Source organism: Oryza sativa, chromosome 11 (assembly GCF_034140825.1).
Source record: "Oryza sativa Japonica Group chromosome 11, ASM3414082v1".
Classification (NCBI taxonomy): Eukaryota; Viridiplantae; Streptophyta; class Magnoliopsida; order Poales; family Poaceae; genus Oryza; species Oryza sativa.
Window position 1 is genome coordinate 8,178,295 of NC_089045.1, and position 20,885 is coordinate 8,199,179.

Below are 20,885 nucleotides of genomic sequence, written 5' to 3' on the forward strand. Positions count from 1 at the left end.
GTTGTCTAGACATGGGAGTGTGTATAATGTATACAATCAATGCAATCTAGCATTCTTGATATAGGGATAATTTTACAACCACCTATAATGTTATAGAGCTTGAAAAAAGAAGCAAATTATTAATAAGAGATAACATTTTAATATAAGGAGTTTCATGTAATCAAATGGAGAGGGCATCTCCAGTAGATATTGGCGTATGTTGTGCTTACACGACTGATATTAAGTGTTTCACGTAAAATGGATTGTGATTAATTGAGTTTTAATTATTACAAACTTAAAAAATAGATTAATCTGATATTTTAGATCAACTTTCATATAGAAAGTTTTCGTATAAATGCATCATTTAACAGTTTAAAAAGCGTGTCACAAGTATCCAAAATTTAATCTTCCCCTTACACAAGAAACGAACAGGCCGTGTTCTAAACATAAAAAAACATCATTTTATACGCACTAGCGCCTCATGGCCGTCCATGTTGGATGGCTCTGGCCAGGAAATTATAAATTTCAATATGATTCACTTTGTTTATTGATTTTGGATTACTAAGCAAGCAAGCAAACACTTGTTGACGAGCATCGACCGATCGACGGTTGACCTAAGTCAAGGCTTCAAGCTTTTGTTGACGAGCACGCACGCAGCACGTGGTCCGGCGTGACGGCGGCCCAGAACTCGCCGTCGAGCTCCAGCGCCGCCATGTGCTCCGGCGCCAGCACCACCTCCGCGTCGACGCCGCCTCCGCCGTCCCGCGCCGGGTACAGCGACGCCTTCCCGTCGGACTTGTTCGCCTTCCCGCTCCGCGCCGCCACCGCCTTCCCCCACCCGAAGTCGCACCCGTACATGTCGAACCGCGGCGAGCTCCCCACCATCACCCCCGACGCGTCGAAGCACCTCGCCGTGTACACCGTCGGCCTCGCCCCCCACGCCGCCACGCGCGCCCGGATGCCCGCGTCCGTGTGCGCCGCCACGGCGCGCCCCACCGCCGCCGCCGCCCACCCGTGCCCGCGCTCCTGCACGAGCTCCGACGCGCGCACCGGCGACGCCTCCGTGCCGATGGCGTACACGCTGTTCCCGAAGTACTCCCTCGGCAGCGGCGGGCGGAGGCGCCCGCGGTTGTTGATGGCCACGCGGCACACCGTCTCCTGGTCCGGCGACGAACACCTGGCGCGCGTGATGCACCGCCATAGCAGCGAGGTTAGCGCCTGGAACTTGGTGATGGCCGCCGCGCCCGCCGTGTCCCCGGCGTCCAGGAGCTCCTGGCGCGCGCGCTCCTTGAGCGCCGCCAGGGACTCCGGTGAGAAGTGGACCATCCGCTCGCGCAGCGGCGGCGTGTCGAGCCGCTCGATCAGCTCGGACACGTCGGCGTACGGCAGCACGACGGTGGCGTCGTCGTCCTCCTCGGGCGACCACCGCTTGAGCAACGGTGGTGGGCGCGACGTCGGCGGCGGCGGCGCCGCCGTCGTGAGCCTGGCGCGCGCTATCTCGGCCCACGCATTGACCATGTCCCAGAACGCCGTGCCGTCGGAGAGCGCGTGGTTGTAGGCGAAGCCGACGAACACCCCGTCGTCGAGCTCGGTGACCTGGACGACGAAGAGCGGGAGGTGGTGGCCGTCGTAGTTGACGGCGTCCCGGAGCGGGAAGAAGGAGTGGACAAGACCGCACGGGACGTCGGCGTCGGGAGGGACGACGTCGGCGACCGAGACGCCGCCGGCGACGGCGTGGACGATCTCGACGCCCTGTCCATCACAATCGATGGAGACGGAGCAGCCGCCGCCGCCGGGGCGCTTCTCGGTGACGAAGCGGCCGGCGACGGGGTAGTAGGCGCGGAGCGTGGCGGCGAGGGCGGCGGCGAGGTGTTCGACGACGTGGGCGGTGGTGGAGAGCAGCGCGGTGGAGGAGGAATGCGGCGGCGCGAAGAGGAGGCCCTTCTGGATGTAGTTGGCGGAGAGCATGGCGACGTCCCACGAGGTGAGCGGGATGCGCTCCCGCGGCCGAGGCGGTGGCTTCACCGTGCGCGTCGACACCACGCGCACCGTCGACGACGGCATCCTGAGATATATGTGTGGAGTACTGGAGGAGTATATGTGTGTTAATGAGAGTTAAGTTAGTGTGCATCCAAATATATATAGGGCAAACTAAGTTAGCACTCTCTCCGTTTTAGGTTATAAGATATTTTAACTTTGGTTAAAATTTAACTATTTTAAGTTTAACTAAGTTTATAGACAAATATAGTAATATTTAGTGTTGCTTTAAGTTTTTGTTTGTTATATTTGATCATTCGTCTTATTCAAAAATATTTAGAATTATTATTTATTTTATTTATGAATTGTTTTATTATCAAATGTACTTTAAGTATAACTTATCTTTTTTTATATTTGCACTAATTTTTCAGATAAAACGAATGGTCAAACGTTAAGGAAAAAGTCAAAGCAACAGTAATATGGGACGGATGCAGTATATATTTTCATAATAAATTTGTCTTGGATTGAAAATATTCCTACTTTTTTTATACAAATTTGGTCAAACTTGAAGCAGTTTGACTTTGACCAAAGTCAAAACGTCTTATAACCTAAAACGGAGGGAGTACTTTACTACTAGGTCAGATGAGTAACTTAGGTTTATTCCAATTGCTAAGGATTTATTATTAGCGACAGAATAATATAAGATATGGGTTGGTGGCCCAAAAATTGATCCAGTCCAGTCAAAAAAGATAGTCAAAATAAATTTACATGCTCAAACTGCTAAGGATTTATTATTACCAAAAGATGAATATAAGATGGGTTGGTGGCCCAAGAATTGATCAACTTCACTCAAAAATAGATATAAATAAATTCAAATGCTCCAATTGCTAAGGATTTATTATTACCAAAAGAAGAATATAAGACGGGTTGGTTGCCCCAAGATCCAATTATCCAAAAAAGAAATAAATAAATTCAAATACTCCAATTGATAAGAAATTATTATTTTTCACTAACACCGGAAGCTTTAATCTTTCTACTACATTTTACAAGCTGTATGTTGAGTCTGACATGTGCCGGCCTACCTACAGTTACCCATACTACCTCCATCCGATAAAAAACCAATCTAATACTAGAATGTGTCACATACATCTGTTCAGATTCGTTGTACTAGAATGTATCACATCCAGTCCTAAATTTGTTTTTTTGAATGGAGGGAGTATGAGCAATTCTGAAATACTGGTTCGACATATCTTTAAATCATTACAGCCATCTCGCAATCACCCCTATGAACAACTTGGAAAGACTGGACCAACATATCTTTAAGTCACCACGGGCGTCTCGCAATAGACAGGTACGTTGCCTACTACTGAAAAAATAATTAGCAGTAAATACGAGCACATATGTCATTTCTAGGACTTAAACCTAGAGCAACGCTCACTTCGCACCTTACCAGGTATTCTGAAAATAATATGGTCATAATTATGAATTGGCACACACAAATTAACACAAAAGAAGATGAAGTGAATATGCGAAGAAATACTTATTATACGATGAATGAACTTCCCTTTCAAACTTGGCATGGCCAAGTTTGATGGAAGGGAAAGTGCCTGGAGCCTGCCTGCACTGCCTTTCCTTCCATATTCTCCTGCTACCCATTAAAATACTTGCTTAGTTGTAGAAACATGTAAAAAGAGAGAAAAACATCAAATTTACTTGCTATCTTTGACCCCAGTCTGATGCAGAAGATTACCGACGCCACGGACTCAATCAACGCTTCTAAATTATAGGCAGAACAAAAAATAACTAATTGATGCCCTACATTGATGTAGAATATGCTTAGATAATTGTATGTTAAATATTATAGAAATGATGAATGTGTAGATGTTAATATATTATGAAAATAATGTGAGGATGATAATTTGACACTTATATATTGAGTTTTATAATATACTACATACATCTCAATACTACCCACCTTCCTCCCGGCCAACCACAAGTAGATCGTGGCTCAAGAGCGACACCTAACTATCTATTAGCTCTCAACCTCTAAGAGTAAAAAGAAGCATGGTTCTCTTAGGATGAAGCAAGTAGGAATACTCAACAAATCTTCACGAAGTCAACAAAGTGGGACTCAGCAACAAACCAAGGGCATGAAGTATTCAATGGGAGCAGCAACCTTGATTTGGAGGGGAAGAGGCTATTTATAGCCACAATCTCAAATCTATTTGTTGAGGGCAAATATCCCTTTTTTCGGAAATTTTTGAAATAGATTTTCGGGAACTTCCAAAAAAACACCAGAGAGCATTATTGCTAGTTAACCATTTGCGGATTTCTTTTTGAAAATTACTTTCAGAAAATTTTGAAATCACCGGAGAAGAAAAATGCATTTTCAAAATCATCCAAGAAAGACCAGTACCGATTTTCTCAAGTTCAACTCAGTTCGGAAATTTCCTAAGGCAATTTTAGAAACTTCTAAAACTACCGATACTATTTTCGCGCCAACACACCTTTTCGAAAATTTTCAAAGCATTTTGGATACTTCCAAAAAAAGACTAGTACCGTTCTTCGAAAGCAAATATGTTTTGGAAATTTTCGAAACTCATTTTTAGAAAATATTGAAATAAACCGGTACACAAAATAAAGAATAAAGAATGAGAACCACTTCAATAAAGATTTTGAGAACTTATTTTGTTCCTAGACATCAAAACAACATCATAGTCCTGTTTTCCTAATGACGTAATTAATCAAATGAAAGTTTACATTTTGCAACATGAACAGATTATGCCTTGAACATCACTTCACGAAGAAGTGGCATTCCTTCGCTTACTCTCAAACTTCACTTAGTCTCAAATAAATTGTTAGTTCTCATAATCGTATTAGCATTAATAACCTAAATAATTAGAGAGCTATATACACTTTTAAATTTAAAAATATCCAATACAAAGGGCGTATGGTTTGGAGTGTCGGATGTTTGGATTCAAAGTTACTTCGAACTTTACCCTTTAAAAAAAAGAGAACTTTTAGGGCAATTAGGGAAAACATTTTCTCACATGCATAAAATAATCTTCATTATGATCATAGTATTACACATAGGTGTCGCCGATCACTATTCACTGACATGCTCACATCTCGGCCTTGGACGCCTTCACCACCTCCGCCTCCATGTCGCCGGCGCCGGCGCCGTCGATGGCGACGACGCGCGGCTCCCGCCCGCGGTGGCCGGGCACCTTGGGCACGGTGACGGTGAGCACGCCGTCGTCGAGCCTCGCCGCGACGCGCCCCACGTCGGCGCCGGGCGGCATCCTGAACCGCCTCCAGAACCTCCCCGCCGCGCGCTCGGCGCGGTGCCACCGCACGCCGTCGCGCTCCCCCTCCTCCTCCTCGGCGGCGCCGGCGCGACGCCGCTCGCCGGACACCCGGAGCACGCGGCTGGCCTCGTCCACCTCCACGCGCACGTCGCCGCGCCGCACCCCGGGCACGTCCACCGTCACCACGTGCGCCTCCGGCGTCTCCTTCCAGTCGCACCTCGCCAGCGCCACGGCCGCCGGCTCGCCGGCGGCGGCGGCGGCGGCGACACCTCCCGCCGGCCTCAGCGGCGACTGCTCCAGAACCCGGAACGGGTCGTCGAGCATGTAGCCGTAGCCGTACGGCACCAGCGCGGCGGCCGGCGGCGCCATCATCACCACCATGGCCGCCACCGCTGCAACCATTCCAAGAACCTCCCGTTCCGCCACCGCCGCCATTGCTGTCTAGGCTCCAACAATGTCTACGTCTTTGCTGTTTCTGCTTGTTTCTTGGGAGAAGGCAGCGTTCGCGTTCACGAGGGTTTTATACGCGGTGGCGCCATGGATGGCGAGGAGAGAGGTCGAGATGGGTCGAGATGGAGGTGGAGTAGGTTCTTCTAGGAGCTTCTCTTGTGATGGAGGATGGAGCGCCATTGGAGGAGTTGCGAGGTTTCGGGAGAGGTCTGGAAATGCAACTAGGATGGGTTGCGCCAGGATGGTTAGTTGGGCCCAATGTAGGCCCAACAGATGGCTTGATCGGTTGATCCGGGTTGGAGTAAATAATACTCCCTCCGTTTGATTTTTAAGTAAAACTAGAAAAAATTACTCGTATGTTGCAACAGATGTAGTCTATTTTAATCTTATTATTATTATATGGTTTAGTTAAGATAAAATTCACTGTGGGAGTTCGCTTGGATATATATATATATTTAGAAAATCATGATCTGCAGTTAGGAGTCCGACGTCTCAAGTTAGCATGCGAGTTTTTTTAAACAGATTTCTTATATGATTCCTTCTGTATTAACAAAAGTGAACGATCTTAAAAACCGACTCAAATACGGATGTGTATTTCCAAAAGCAAACGAACTTAAAAACCAACTCATACACGGATGACGTACCAAAATACCGGTAAAAACATTTTCAATTTTTTATAATAGTAGAGATTTAGAAAAAGCTTTAGCAACACCTAAAATATAAAATTAGTTTTATTAAATCTAACATTAGATATATGTTGAATTTTTTTTTTGCAGGGAACGTTGAAAATATTAATATATCTTTCTATTAACTAGGAAAAAAATTAAACAACTTATAATATAAACAGAAAGATTCAAAGTTTGGGTTGAGTTTTCGCGCCATCATTTCGTGTGCTTCTCCGTTTTGATTTACTCTTGGCTCCTTTGGATAGCCAGAGAATTCTTTTTTAGAATCTCGCTAACAATTGTGCTGTTCTTTTTTTCTGCGGAAAATGTACGTGTAAAATTAAGATTCGGGGAGATTTAAAATTCCTTTTACACCTCTCAAACTCTCAATGTATTGAATGTGGAAGGGAGCACATGAAACAGATCAAAGAGAAAGGGCTCCTTCGTAGCGCAGGAATTTTAGAAAGATTTTGATAGGAATTAGCTCGTTTTCTCCTGAATTTCCTTAAAATTTCACTGTTCCAATGGACGGCTGAGTGCGAAAAGTACTTGGTTCTAATGGTGAGAAGTGTTCAGTCGTAGAATTCAGGGTACAAATATAATTAATAGACTCTCCTTTGAGTTCATTTTGTTAAGAGTAAACGTTCAATTACAAGATTATAATCTCACGAAAGCAATAGACGCTTAATTAGAATGTGATGATTTGACCATTTCTGCTGCATGCATTCCTCGAAATTGCCTAATTCATACTCCCTCCGTTCCAAAATATAGCTATTTCTAGCACAGTGTCTTGTCCCAAAATAAAGCTATTTCTTCACCTACCTCCTCCTCTCAACCAATCACAACCATTCTTCTTCACCTACTTTCTCTTTTCAACCAATCACACACTTCCTCCAATCATTCTCACCTACTTTCTTAATATCCATGCCAATCTCAAAAATAGCTTCATTTTGGGACGGAGGAAGTACTAGTATATGTCAGCAGTTACGAAACTATGGATATATATGATCATAACGACATGCATACAAACCCAATGATATTACTTTGAATCTGAAGTGTATGGAATATAGATGCCTCATGGAAACTGAACGGACTACAGAGACACAGGATAATGTTAGGAAGCAGACAACAAAAAGAAAAATGGAATTCACCAATGGAAAAAGTATGATGAAAAATGAAATAACAATGAGAAATCTAGATACTTGCAGAGACGCTACCAGTTCTTGTACATCATCACAGCTTGATGGCACATTAACAAGTTAACATTCTGTTTTTAACAAAAAGGGAGAAAAAGTTGGTGTGATGACCAAAGTAAGAAATATACCAAAATGTTGTCACATACAATAAAACAACTATCATCAAAGAAGGACGCGTGAAAAACAAGAAAAATTAATCATAAATCAAGGCTATCCTAGCTGTGCCGACCGCCTCACCTCTTCAGATAGACAAGGGGATTTCACATCAAAATGTCTGTACAAGAAGCATAAATTGGTCATGAACTCAATAAAGTGTCATGTTCACATTTGAAGTCACACCCGCATTTTTGCTGAACAACCAACTTTTGATCACCCTCTACAAGTTCATAAATTGGATAGGCTGAGACGTGCACCACGGCAGGCCATCAAACTCGCGAAATTTTGGGATGTGAGCTCGACTGCGAGGTAAACATGAGTAGCGCGTCTTAAATCGTCTTTGCACGAATGATTTGAGTAGTGTTTGCAGTGGACAAGCTTTTTTCTGCATTTGAAACCACAATACTCATTTTATCATCACCAAATTGTCAGATTAAGATGACTTCAAACGAGTTTGCCCTTTTGCCTGAAAATACTTAGTGTGATCAAAAGAGAAGTTGTGAGGTGAGATAATCAAAACAAACTTCTATACGGAAGTTACCAAATTATAGTATTACCTTTCTTCTTTTTGATTTTTCAGTTTTCCAGCAGGGGAACAGACCATGACAGCCAGGTGCTCCGGGCTCAGAGACCCTGCAAATCACATATAGGTACCCTAAGCTCAGGCAGATCAATAGTAAGCATAACAAGTTGAAAGAAAAACATTTCCTATTGAGCAATGAACTCAGTGTCCTACACAGGGAATTTGGTCAAAAACTTGAAATATTTCTGAACCACCAAATGGAGAAGAATATTCCAAATCCAAAGGTAGCCTAAAAATCTCTACTCCAAAACTACTAGTGTATCAGAAATTCAGAATTGACCAATATGACAGGGAACCAAAGTAGCTTCCATGTCAATATCCACTTTCTACACTGTTCCAAATAATGAGTCTAAAAAATCAAAGCTTGGTTCGCTTACTAACATTTGCATGTTGTATGAAGCTAGGTTTGCTCTATAAAGATTGCATGCGATTGTTTATTATGTAGAAGGAAACCATAGAACTAAGATGGTCTGTTACTTACACACTCTCATTGTCACAGTTTGCCAAGTGGTTATTGCTATGCAAGAGGCTTGGTGAAATGGCATATCCATTTTCCATTTGTCCATTTTGGCGGAGACCATGGCTGCCAATATTTAAGGATTTTAATCCATTGCTCAGTTCCTTGTCGACTTGCCTTGAGGGAAAAACAGTGTCCGTTTCGGGCATCCTGTGGTACTGTTCACCACTAATTCGTGGCACAACTTGATTTCTCTCAGGTCTCATTTGATTCAAAATCCCAGGTGCATGTTTTTCAACAGCCTGAAGCCATGCACTTTCTAACCTTTGCTCCTCAACAGTCACGGCTTTCGCTTGTTCAACAGAGACTTCTTTCCCTCTAGTTCTATGCATTCCTGTGTTCCCTTCAGTGGTGCATGACTGCAAACCTCCACTAGCAGCTGAAGCACAGCTGAATTTCTCCAGTTTTTTCTCGATCTCTTCAGAATAATTTAAATTTCTTGATGGGTTTCGAATTCCCTTTAGTCGATCACTGTTTGTTGAGCAACTCAACGCATCAAACTCATCTCTTTCGTCCAAGTCCTCCTCACGTTTTAGTCCTCCAGCAAGAAGCTCTGGCATTAAACCGATCCTGACTTCTACATTGCATCTCAGTACAGTCTCCATAGAATTTCTGATGCTGCTCGTGAATCTTTGAGCTCGAGACTTTATATCACTGCCCTCAAATGCTATGAAAGCAATATAATATCCTGAAAATAAAGTTTACAAAAAAAAATGTTGGGCATGCTAGCAGCTCAAATTTAGATTAGTGAAACATTAGGAAATCGTATAGAAGGGAAAGAAATTCATAAAGGCCCTGTTCTTTTCTCCAACAAAAGTTGGATTAAATTTTGGATATTCGTGGCACGCTTTTTAAACCGCTAAACGGTGCGTTTCATGCGAAAACTTTCTATATGAAAGTTGTTCTAAAATATAAGATTAATCCATTTTTTAAATTTGTAATAATTAAAACTCAATTAATCACACGTTATTACCACCTCGTTTTGCGTGAAACACTTTATCTTCATCTTCAGAAGATTCAAACACTACCAAAGTTTCTCAGAACTTCGCTTAAACATGCATATGAGGCTCTATTGTACTATATGCATCTGATTAATCATATTAACATGATAACATTAGAACAGAATTCAAATATGAGCTTTCACCTAATCTGCAGGCACTAAATCGACCAACTACAGTTAATAAAAAGTTAATGACACGTTCTGTTTGAGGCAAGCAATAAACTATGCCTTCATTATACCTTCATTAAACGTTTGTACACCATCCTGGAATGCAAAATGCAAAGCATCCAACTACTATCACACTAGCATTTAATCAATACTCAATTTTAGACCGATTCAGTGGAGGCAGTAGAGCTATACAGCAGCTCTAGCCCTAGTCCAGAAGGTAGGTCCTAAAGCTCGGCAAACTTGTGAAACAAACTAGTGAAAGCACAAAAAATGGTGCAAGAACAAGAGAGCATTCATAGTACAGGTTTACCTCCATAGTCTTTGACAGATGCTAGCTTCCCATGATCACAGAGTAACTGCTTCAATGTCTTGGAGTGACAATTATCTATGCATTTTCTCCAAATTCGGGCAAGATTATCTGAGCTTACGTTAGTCATAGGCCTAAGCTCAGAAGAATTACTTCTTTGAGCAGAATCTTGTAAAACTCTATCAACAGACCTACATTCTCCATGCTTTAAGTTGTCGTTGGCCCTCATTCTGGAAGACACTGAAACAACACCCTGAGGACTGGAGTGCCCACTGGCTGTTCTGAGGTCCAGTGTTTTCCTTGAACCACGCAAAGTGAATAGAGGATGAGCTGTAGTCCTGCTAGCAGAGGATTCTCTCACTGCATCCATCACAATCTCACTGGTTGCTTTAGCACTTTGTTTACTGCTGCTTCTTGACTGGATCATTTCTGAATTATGACCAGAACCAAGCTGGAGTAGTGCTGCAGTGAACCATGTAGAACGCTCACTTGAAAGCCTTATCTGCTTCTCAGCATCAGAAAGAATCTTCAAAGCTTGTTGTAATCGTTCCAACTCGGCATCAGTAACTACATAAAACAAAATTGTGTTTGAGAACTTCATGTAGATAGCACTACATGGCTGTCTTGCATGTAGCTTGTATTACAAAGAGGTCATGAGACACCCACGAACCCTAGGCTAAGGAGAAATACCAAAAAATACCCTTTAACAATAGCAGTAACAACAAGCAGGGCATTACAGATACAGTGGCAGACAAACAGCAATTCCAAGCAAGAAAGATAACAAGGTGTGCCGGTATACACTATGTAGTATGTACTATTGATCTTCTTTTTTTTTTTACACATAGCCTACTGAGTAAGTGATTGTTACATTCATATTTTCAATTGTTCTATGAAAGATCCTTTTTTGGTCCCTAAACTATCGTCGGAGTACAATTTTCACCCTAATGAACTGAACATAAAAATATGAACTTGATGTCCTCTAACTTCTCAACAGGACCAAGTCCAACCTTAATGGTGGTATTCATGGTGATTTTTTCCATGTAAACCCACTGGATGGTGTAGCATCCAAATGGCAGAAATGATGACAAATCCGTAAACATGTAAGCAATAATCATGCACCAAGGTACCTTATCCCTGCAAACTGAGTGACATACTGACATGGCCAAAAGCACTTCCAATACCAACATTGGGATTGAAATAGTGGATTTGATCCAGTTTAAAAGTTTGATGATGTAGAGTAAATGGTTTTTTAAGTTAAGGTAAAAGTTACAAAAGTGATAGACTGAGAGTTGAGGGACCTGACATGCCATTTTTCCTTCTTTTTAGTACTGAAGTATTGAACAAAAGTAATTTAAAACTTCCATCGGTAGTAGCACAACAGGAAAAATCATGATACTAATAAGAATGCATCATGAATTGGCCTCTATAGTAGTATAGTACCTTGAAAACCACAATTTTTTTGTGTTATTCAACACCTTTGACTGGGAGCATAAGAATCACAAGCACAAAACAGTCACAGTGTCACACCATAATAAATGAGAACAAACTTCAAAAACTACATTCCACGTTACAAATATGAAGAAAGAGCATAAAACAGTTTAATCTAGCTAATCAAAATGATATAATATTGATATTCTGTGGAAAAAATTATGCATGGATGAGCAATAATTCAATAAAACAGCATAACTTGATAGTATTGCACTAGTAAATTGGAAATACTCACTGTTTCGACCACCAATTCCTTCTCCACCACAAGTAGGGTCAGCTAACCTATAAGTCCCAGCAATGATGTCCATTATGAGCCCAGCTAATTGAGACATTAATGCCATCGGATCAACACCAGAATCCATCAGTTCTCTGGACCTTTTCACTGTTTCAGCAGTGTCTGCTGACATGGCTATCTCTAAAAGATCAAGTAATTTCTCCTCGGACACAACCCCAACCTGAAATTTATTCAAAACATTGTAACTAATTTGGATAGTGAATTCATATTATATAACAAAGATAGGTTCAATTCATTCATGCGGGATTCCAATAACAGATCAATAAGTACAACTAAATTAAAAAGCAACTAGCTGATGGATTGCCTATTTGATTGGATTGTGCTTACAGGCTCTAAATTTGCTATGGAGAATCCTTGGACTCTGCTAACTATGACAGTACACATCCCAGAGAACTTAAGCCAACTGTTGAAGGTATGATTACTCTCTCTGTTGTTGAACAACACACACAGTCTCCTATATAAATGTTTGATCATTTCCTTTCCTAATCATATCCATAAAAAAATATCAAAATATAACATGAAAGTATTTTCTCATATCATATCAACTCGTAATGTTTTTTGCATATATCTGTGAGTTAAGATTTCAAGGTTTGAATGAACCCAAGTCTTTTTTTAACCAAATACTCGCATTCTAAACTGATAGGGAGTATATGTTAATTTCTTTGCACTGCTTTGATTAAACAAGACATTCAACTTAGCTTAATTTTATTCAGCTTCATCGATCATGTTATCAGGGTCTCTTCCCTGTTGGTTAAACTAGAACACAATAAACATATTCAATACATACAAGCTCCATTTGGATATGTGCAAATCGCGACGAAATCCTTAAAGAAGCAAGCACAACTTCAAATAAAATAGCAGAAATGATAATTCAAAAGATAGCCAATAATCTGAGCAGTAACTCACCAGATCATTTACGAGTGAAGGTGTAATCTTTTTCCCAAGCAAACTCAACTGATCTAACATAGTCTCTGCATCTCTTAGTGATCCATCTGAATTTAGTGCTATCAAATCTAAAGCAGCCAATTCAACATCAAGATTTTCCTTCACAGCAATTTTCCTCAGCCGACATACTATGTCAATGTCCTTGATCTTGGAAAACATGTATTTCTGACAACGTGATATGACAGCACGAGGAAGGTTTTCTGGGTCTATTGTTATAAATATAAACACAACACGAGGTAATGGTTCATCAAGAAATTTCATAAATGCTGACCACACTTTAGAAGATACCATATGGCATTCATCTACTACAAAGACCTTGTATCGTGAAGAAGTTGCAGATGCTGGTATATTTTCAATCAAGTGCCTAATTCTATTTATACTTTTTCTATTGCTAGCATCAACTTCAATTAGATTAATTCCATTTCCAGTGAAAAAGTCCGTACACTCCATACAAGCCCCACAGGGCTTGTTCTCCCCAATAGCAACACAACTTAAAGCTGCTGAAAATATCCTTGCTGCAGATGTTTTTCCTGTCCCACGAGGACCATGAAATAAATATGCTGGGGCTATTCTTTCTCTTATGATGGCATTATTAAGTGATTGTACTACAAAACTCTGACCAACAAGTTCATTAAATGACCTTGGTCGGTATTTTTGGCTCAAGCTTCTCTGGTCCGAAACTGCATGATCAGCTCCACTCATAGGCAGTGCAATCCCATCCTGACTTTTACAGCTTGACCACCTTCGGCCATCCAATCTGCTCAAAGCTTCCAAATCTAATTCTCCAAAGATGGTCGAAACTTCATCACTTGCTGAATCAAATGATGAATAAGCAAAATGACAACTATCATCTAAGAGTGGCGTGCTTTGGGAAGACTTCGTAAGATATGCACATTTACTGGAGCCAGATGATCTCTTCCTTCTGTGCATTGTCTGACCCCCACACAACAGGCTGCTCCCTTTTCTTCTGAGTGTATCAGAGAGCGAAGGAGAAAAACTTCTTTCAGATCCTTTATGTTTATTCCTCTTTGACCAATTACAAGGAATACCGCACCTTTGACTTCTCAATAATTCAGGTTGGTTTAGCCCATCTTCATCTAGTGAAGCAGCAGTTGTTCCATCCCAAGAACCAACCGTGCTGGGATTCCTCCCTCTGTACCTGTAATAAGAACTAGTGGAGACTGGAGTGCAAGAAAACGAAGATCCTTCTCTTCTTGGTACTTTCAAAAACTTAGAGGGGTTCGATGAGCTGAGACACCCAGGTGCAGCAAAGAGGGGTGATGTAGAATGAGAAAAGTAGCCCCCCTTCTGAAGCAATTCATGATTCTCTGAGTTATAATTATCAGTGTCTTCAGATTGCTCCCCAGAGTTAACATGGAGATCTAGCAACTTGGAAACTGTTGAATTTCTGATTGCTCCTTTCTTTGAAAGTGAACTCCTCCTCACCCTTCTAACAGTTCTTGTAACAGGAGTGCCTGAATTGGATCCCTGAACACTGTATATGCTGACAGGAACTTCCAGGCCTGTCTCGCTCCTAGAGTCCACACCATTAGAAATGCATGGGCTTTCCAAGCTACAGTCTGCTGAAGCTTGCCTGTCATCATCATCTAACTTTATCCCACTTTCACTGGATTTGTTAGAATGATGCCTCCAATTGTAGAGATAAACCTTTTTCCTTTTCTTTTCACCCTTTGGAGGTGCAGCAGCTGGCTCAATGTGCTTTTGTGATACATTACTGCCAATCTCATTGGGATTAATAACACACGAAGTTGTCATAAATGATTTAGAACTCAAAGGCGATCTCCATGATGAACATGTTTCAGGATCACGCAAGAACCGTGCCTTTCGTAGTGCAGTAAGTTCCTTTTTCAAGTGAAGCTCACTTGGACCAACACACCCCTCAACCATAGTTGCCATAACTTAGGAGCAAGAGAAATAGTGATAATCAAAAGGAAGCACTGTCCAAGTAAAGAAATGTTGTTCTTCAGTCTGCAATAAATCATACCCAATATTGTCAAAGCCTGAAACAACTAAAAGACATATGCAAAGTAAAAATAACCTATCATAAGCATTAAAGCTACCAAACTACCTGAGTAATAATAACACAAACAATTGAAAAATAGATCCATGATGAAATGGGAAGCAAACAACATAAAGGGCATTCTATTGGCGTGGGATAATCTAATAGAATTAGACTATGCAGAGAAAACTAAGCAAGCATTCAATGAATACGCGAATCATAATTCTCATTTTTCTCACAGAGAAAAGATTAATTTTGGCACAGCAATCTTTTCATAAACAATATTTTCATTACAAGTGACTAACAGTCTAACACTAGTGATGTACTGTCCTAGACTCCTAGCACCGCCATAGCCTCCTCCCATATTGCCCCTCCCCCCCTTCCCCATCCCACAGCCTCCTGCTGCTTCTCCGTATGCTGCGACCCTCCCACACTGCATATGAGCACAGCCAGAAAACCAGCATTGTAGGCTTGCATGAGGAGGGACGTGGGAGAAACAGAGGAGGAAGAAGGAACAGACATAATTGTCTTGTTCATCTTGGAAATTTTTTGTTCAAAAAAGAAAAATATATATATGTTTAATTAAGTGGTATGAGTAGAGGAGGGGATTTAGTTTTACCAATTGCCATTTAGAGGACATATCATCAATTTCCATCTAGTGGAAGGCAATGTACTCTTTTCTCAAACAAGAAAAATGGCAGTTATCAATCCCTGTTAAAGGAGAGGAAATCTATGTGGAGGTGGTGGCGTGATGCTAGCGGGGAAACCTCCAGCAGGTGGGAGAGCAAATATCTGGATGAAGATGGTAGCATTTGGAGGAATTCCTGTTGGGTCAAGTCTAGCCAAACTGTTGGTCTAGTCAAACCAGTATAAGTGAATTGAACGCTCATAGTCGACGACAAGAAAACAGGGACCTATAAGTGGTAAATAATCCCAAATTTATCCTTTATTCAAATATCAATATTCATATTCCTTTTCCTTTGCACTGCCTAAATGGAACACCACGTCTTTCAGGTAAGAAGAAAACACTAACTTACATTTGCACAGGTAGAAAACATGCGGTCATGCACACTTGAACAGATCTCATTAACCATCACTAACTAAAGGACAAACAATGCAATTCACTGAACAAAGCTATTACTAAATAGTTTTCCCATACTTCGCACTAGTTTATGAGAACGTCATCACAAGAGGAAGAGATAGGCCAACCAGTAGCAACATCATTTATCTGACAGGCAGAAACTTGGATCGCCCACGGCAACTTTAATTCAGGGAATTTTCCACCACAAACCACCAGCCTGTCCAAGAACTGAAATGGTGCTCAGGGCCAACCCGTACTTGAGTCAAACTGAAGCTAAACTGTCATGCTCCGCACTGAGCTGACCGTGGAAAGTATTCTGCTTGAGATCAACCAACTAGACCAAGTTTTCCAGCGCGCCGCGTGTGTGGAAGGGGGACCAAAAAGAAAAAAATTCACATTTTTGTACCGGAAACGAATCCAGGAACCCTAGCATCATCATCATCATCCTAGCGTGATCAGGACCGAATTCGCGGAATGGGAGCTCTACCCCCAAATCAAACACAAGCTTCAAATCAAACCACAAGCTTTGCTGTCCGATTCGTACCGAGATGGAGGCATGCAGAAGAAGGGATGGCTCCGCAGATTGGAGAAGAAAACACACAAAGAAGGGGATGGATTCGCCCAGACATTACCAGAAGAACACAACAAATCGGGCCTAGAGCCGCACGAGCAGAGCAAGAAACCGAGAAAGAAAAAAGGTGGCGCCTTTAGGAGCATGCAGCGACTACTAACCTCGAGGAAGTGGAGGAGGAGAGCGGCGTCGCAGTGGCCGTCTCCGCCGCGGTCGCCGGGCTGGATTTGGAGCAATGCGGGTGACTGGATTTGTGGGGAGATCGCCGCCGCTGCGTTTGGGCACCTCCTCCTCCTCCTCCTCTCCCTTCTTCTTTCCTTTTTTTTACTTTTTCTTTCTTTGGATTCTTTTATGTACACTGTACTACTCCTACACTGGGGAGAGTTTCTTCAGTTTTAAGGCCTTAAGATTCTGAGAAAAAAATGTAAAAATCTGGAGAAGGTTTCTATTTATTTTTTTTTACATATTCTTATAATTTTGATTGAAGATCTGAATTGTTTGGGAGAGCTTCTAGCTATTATATTTTTTCTCTAGAATCTCCAAACATGTCCTATGTTAGCTACAGTTTCTCTTAGAATCAGATACTCTCCTAAACAGTTTAGATTCTTATTTATATTTTGAGAAACAGTAATTGTATAAAATAGAAAAAAAATAGAAACTAGAAACCAGCTTTTTCATATTCTAAAAATGTTTGGAAAGCTTAAAATTATAAGAAGCTACTAATGTGTAGCCAGTTTCTAATAATCTGAAATAATTAGGTTTCTTATAGTTTATTTTTAGATTTTGTAACTACAATTTCTTAAAATCTATAAAAAAAACAAATTATTCGAGAGAATATTTTATTCTATTAGAAACTGCACATTTCAGAAGCTTTTCAAGTAGACCAGTGGTATGCACTCATGACTCATGTGAGTGCTGTGACTAGGATGAGAGGATGGAATAGTTTAAATGTGTTGAGCTGGACACACATTGGGGCCCATACTTAGGAAATTGAGAGATTTTTGCGGGGCAAAGAAGAACCTTTTTATTTTTCTTTCCAAGTGAGGGACAACCCTTTGGTCCAACATGCCGGCCTTCATTTCAGGCCTTTCTGAAACTAGTTTATCTTCTCTCCCCTGAATTATTAGTATGCCCCAATTATCATGGCATGGTGTACTTGCTTCCCTTAAATAAGAAAGCCAGTGTAATGGGGACATGTTGATGTTTTGATGGGATCATGGGAGAAAAAGGACTTTAGTACTACTTGATGGTATCATTGCAAGCATCTGATCTGAATTTATCTCAAGTTCATACCCCTCCATTCCACGATTTGGTTGAACTCATAATCCTTTTTAATGATGGATCGATAAAATCCTGCCTCTACAACTAACGTGGGTGTATACAGTGAAGAAAAAAAAATAAGACTACTTGGACCTAACACCTTGTAAAGAAGCCAGAAGGCACACACTAACGAAAAAGGTTCAGAAAAAACACAAATCATATGGGGAAGACGAAAGGCTCTGTTCAAATGCGTGTATTGATTGAGCTTTTTTTTTATCTTTTATTTTTGATTGAGCTTATTTACCTACATGGAAAATGAGACAGATTATTAGTGTATAATTAATTAAGTATTAACTATTATAAACTTAAAAAGATCTATTTGATTTTTTGAACTTATATGTAAAAAACTTTTGCACAAAACGTATTGTTTTAGGGAAGCATGTATGTAGGTAGAGAATAAGGAAGTAGCCATTCTGAGTAGCTCTTTAGAACTCGCCTAAGCTTCAATCTCGTTTCTAAAGTTCCAACCAAATTTAGAAAAAAAAACATGACTTCAATAGCCCACACTTTCTTCAACATATGACAATTATCTTCTTAAGCACATAGTAATGATTGGATATTCAGATCATCTGTGCATTTCTTCTGCTCTCCCGAAAATTTTAAAAAAAAAGAAAAAGAAACTGCTACACTTTCATGAAAATCGCCCCCAATGGTTTGATAGAGCATGTACAATCGGTGTCCCCCTGGCTCACATCGTTCGGCTCCGTTGCTTTTTGAGCCGACGTCATCACCCAGCAGGGGCGTGCGGTGCGATGAGGGGACACGCCCCTCGCTCACTTTTTAGCTGAGCCACGGAGCCAAGCTCTGCGTTGGGCACGCAGTAGCTTGTGGACACCGTTCCGATCCCAAAAATTTCCCCTTCCACCCTCGCCTCCTCCACCACTCTCCCCTCCCCCTTGGTGCCGTCATGCTCATATTCTCTCTGCCTCCCCTTCTAGCCGGCGAGGTGGTGGAGGAGGCGTCGGCGGCCCCCGCGAAGATCCGCGACAGCGACGACCTAGGGACGGTACGGCCGTCTGGATCTAGCCTCCCGACCAGCCATGGAGGGAGAGAGAGGTGGCGATGGCGGCCCTCCCCATCGCCCTCGCGGCCGCCGGCGACAGGAGAGAGAGAAGCGGTAGAAGAGGAAAACAAGTAAACAACATATGTGGCTTTGTGGGTTGGAGTATCTTCACATGGTTGCTTGCGATTTTGAAGAACCCAACTACGAGTATCCTCCATTGGAAAATGGATATCACATAGAGTGGCTCCAGTTAGTGAGGGCACCGATGAAGTGGCTTTGGTTGTAGTGTTGTACATGCCCTTAAGGGCATATTCAGAATTCATGAACTTTACATGATTTTCACAGGAAACAATTCAATCCATTCAACATTTACACGAAATTCCTCCGGACCAAATAGGCCCTGAGAGTTTCAGCAAGATACTGAACTTTTCTCCTGCTTAATACATAACACTAATTTTAGCATCAGGCTTATCATCAATGGCGTTCCTAGAGTATACTACCCTGGGTAGGACCCCGGTAGAATTTTAATTTTTAGTTTTTTAACCTATATTAACTATATTATTAGTTCAAAATCGTTGTATTATATGTACTGTGTTATTATATATATAGAACCTTGGGTAAATTTTGTTCGGGTTCGCCACTGATTATCATCCAAATTCCTGTAGGATGGAACCTAGCTAGTGAAGGCCGAATCATAGTCTGCCGGGCCTAGGCTATATCAATCAAGCCTATCTAGTCTAATTTTGGCCCACTCCTGACTATTGCCCTCCGGCCCTCTTCTTCTTCCCCAAACATCAGAAGGCTACCAATTTGTGCAAGCTAGCTCATTAATTAGCTTGCAAACTGACTTACTGACTAATTAGCTCACTGATTAGGAAAATTCACAAAAAAAATGTGATTTTCCATGTACCGTAATGCTAATGTAAACTTGTGATGTTATGCCAAAAATCGTGCGTCCAAATATTCAGTTTGTTAATCAAACTATCATGGTGAGACGGAACAAAAGAATATGTACATTTACTACTACACACATCGTTTTCCCGTGCGGTTAATTTGGATTTTCACGTACGGAGCTTCGGCCCGTCTGGAGCAATTCATCTGCGAAAATCACCATTTTTGCGTGCGGTGGCGTAACCGCACGCGAAAATCCGATTTTCGCGTGCGGTGCTTATGTCACCCGCACGCAAAAACAAAAAATCGAAAAAAAAATTCAGAAAAAAACAGAAAACCCTAGATCAGGTTGTCGCCACTGCTCCCGCCTCATTGTTGTAGGATCAAGGAGGCCGACTAGAGGGGGGTGAATGGGCGGTTTTAAAACTTAATGGCACTTAAACAAAACTAACCTAAGTTGCTAGGCAAGGTGAGGTGCAAGGTTAACTAAGCAACTAAATTAAGTTTTGCAAACCTAAGTGATATGGGCTCAAATATGTCTCTATGAATGTAAATAGCACAAATGTAAATGCAACAAATAAATGAGACAAGAGACAAGGAATTTTTCACCGAGGCTCGGAAACTCGCCGGTTTCCTAATCCCCGTTGAGGCGAGCCCAACTCCACCGCTCAACCACGAAGCCACTGCACGCCCCCTTCGTCAAGGGGTGGGCAAGGCGGGAGCCGGCCCACGGAGAGGACTACCCAAGCCTCGATCACTCGGGGTAGTTCTTCCTTCACTCCGAAGGTGGTGAACTCCAAACCACTCACAAACGGTGCCGGGCCTCCTTCACAATCTCCTCGGAGAGGTCACCGGGCAACACCTCCATAAGCCGTCTAGGAGACGGCAACCTCCAAGAGTAACAAGTCTAGGATGCTTGCCGAGGATGATCAAGTGCCACACTAGCTATAACAATGAAGCAACGC

At 42.0% G+C, this 20,885-nt stretch overlaps 3 protein-coding genes across 4 annotated transcripts; all 3 read right to left on the reverse strand.

Moving 5' to 3' along the window:
* Positions 1-348: 348 nt before the first annotated feature.
* On the reverse strand, positions 349-2,086 carry LOC107276402 (protein ENHANCED PSEUDOMONAS SUSCEPTIBILITY 1). The gene has a single exon (XM_015761069.3). It carries the CDS (start codon positions 2,041-2,043, stop codon positions 607-609), a length of 1,437 nt encoding a protein of 478 aa, XP_015616555.1. The 5' UTR covers positions 2,044-2,086; the 3' UTR covers positions 349-606.
* A 2,825-nt stretch (positions 2,087-4,911) lies between these two features.
* Positions 4,912-5,752, reverse strand: LOC4350180 (21.9 kDa heat shock protein-like). Its single transcript, NM_001423181.1, has one exon. The coding sequence runs from the start codon at positions 5,697-5,699 to the stop codon at positions 5,079-5,081; it is 621 nt and encodes a 206-aa protein (NP_001410110.1). The 5' UTR covers positions 5,700-5,752; the 3' UTR covers positions 4,912-5,078.
* Positions 5,753-7,554: 1,802 nt separating this feature from the next.
* Positions 7,555-17,027, reverse strand: LOC9270748 (protein STICHEL-like 1). 2 transcript variants are annotated; one of them, XM_015759950.3, is made up of 7 exons: positions 16,868-17,027; positions 12,996-15,023; positions 12,030-12,249; positions 10,310-10,873; positions 8,796-9,519; positions 8,289-8,364; positions 7,555-8,197 (listed from the first exon to the last, which is right to left on the reverse strand). In XM_015759950.3, the coding sequence occupies exons 2-7, from the start codon at positions 14,949-14,951 to the stop codon at positions 8,165-8,167; spliced, it is 3,573 nt and encodes a 1,190-aa protein (XP_015615436.1). In that variant the 5' UTR covers positions 14,952-15,023; positions 16,868-17,027; the 3' UTR covers positions 7,555-8,164. The 2 variants fall into 2 exon arrangements, with proteins under 2 accessions (XP_015615436.1, XP_015615433.1); XM_015759947.3 differs by having other exon boundaries at positions 7,555-8,206.
* Positions 17,028-20,885: the final 3,858 nt, after the last annotated feature.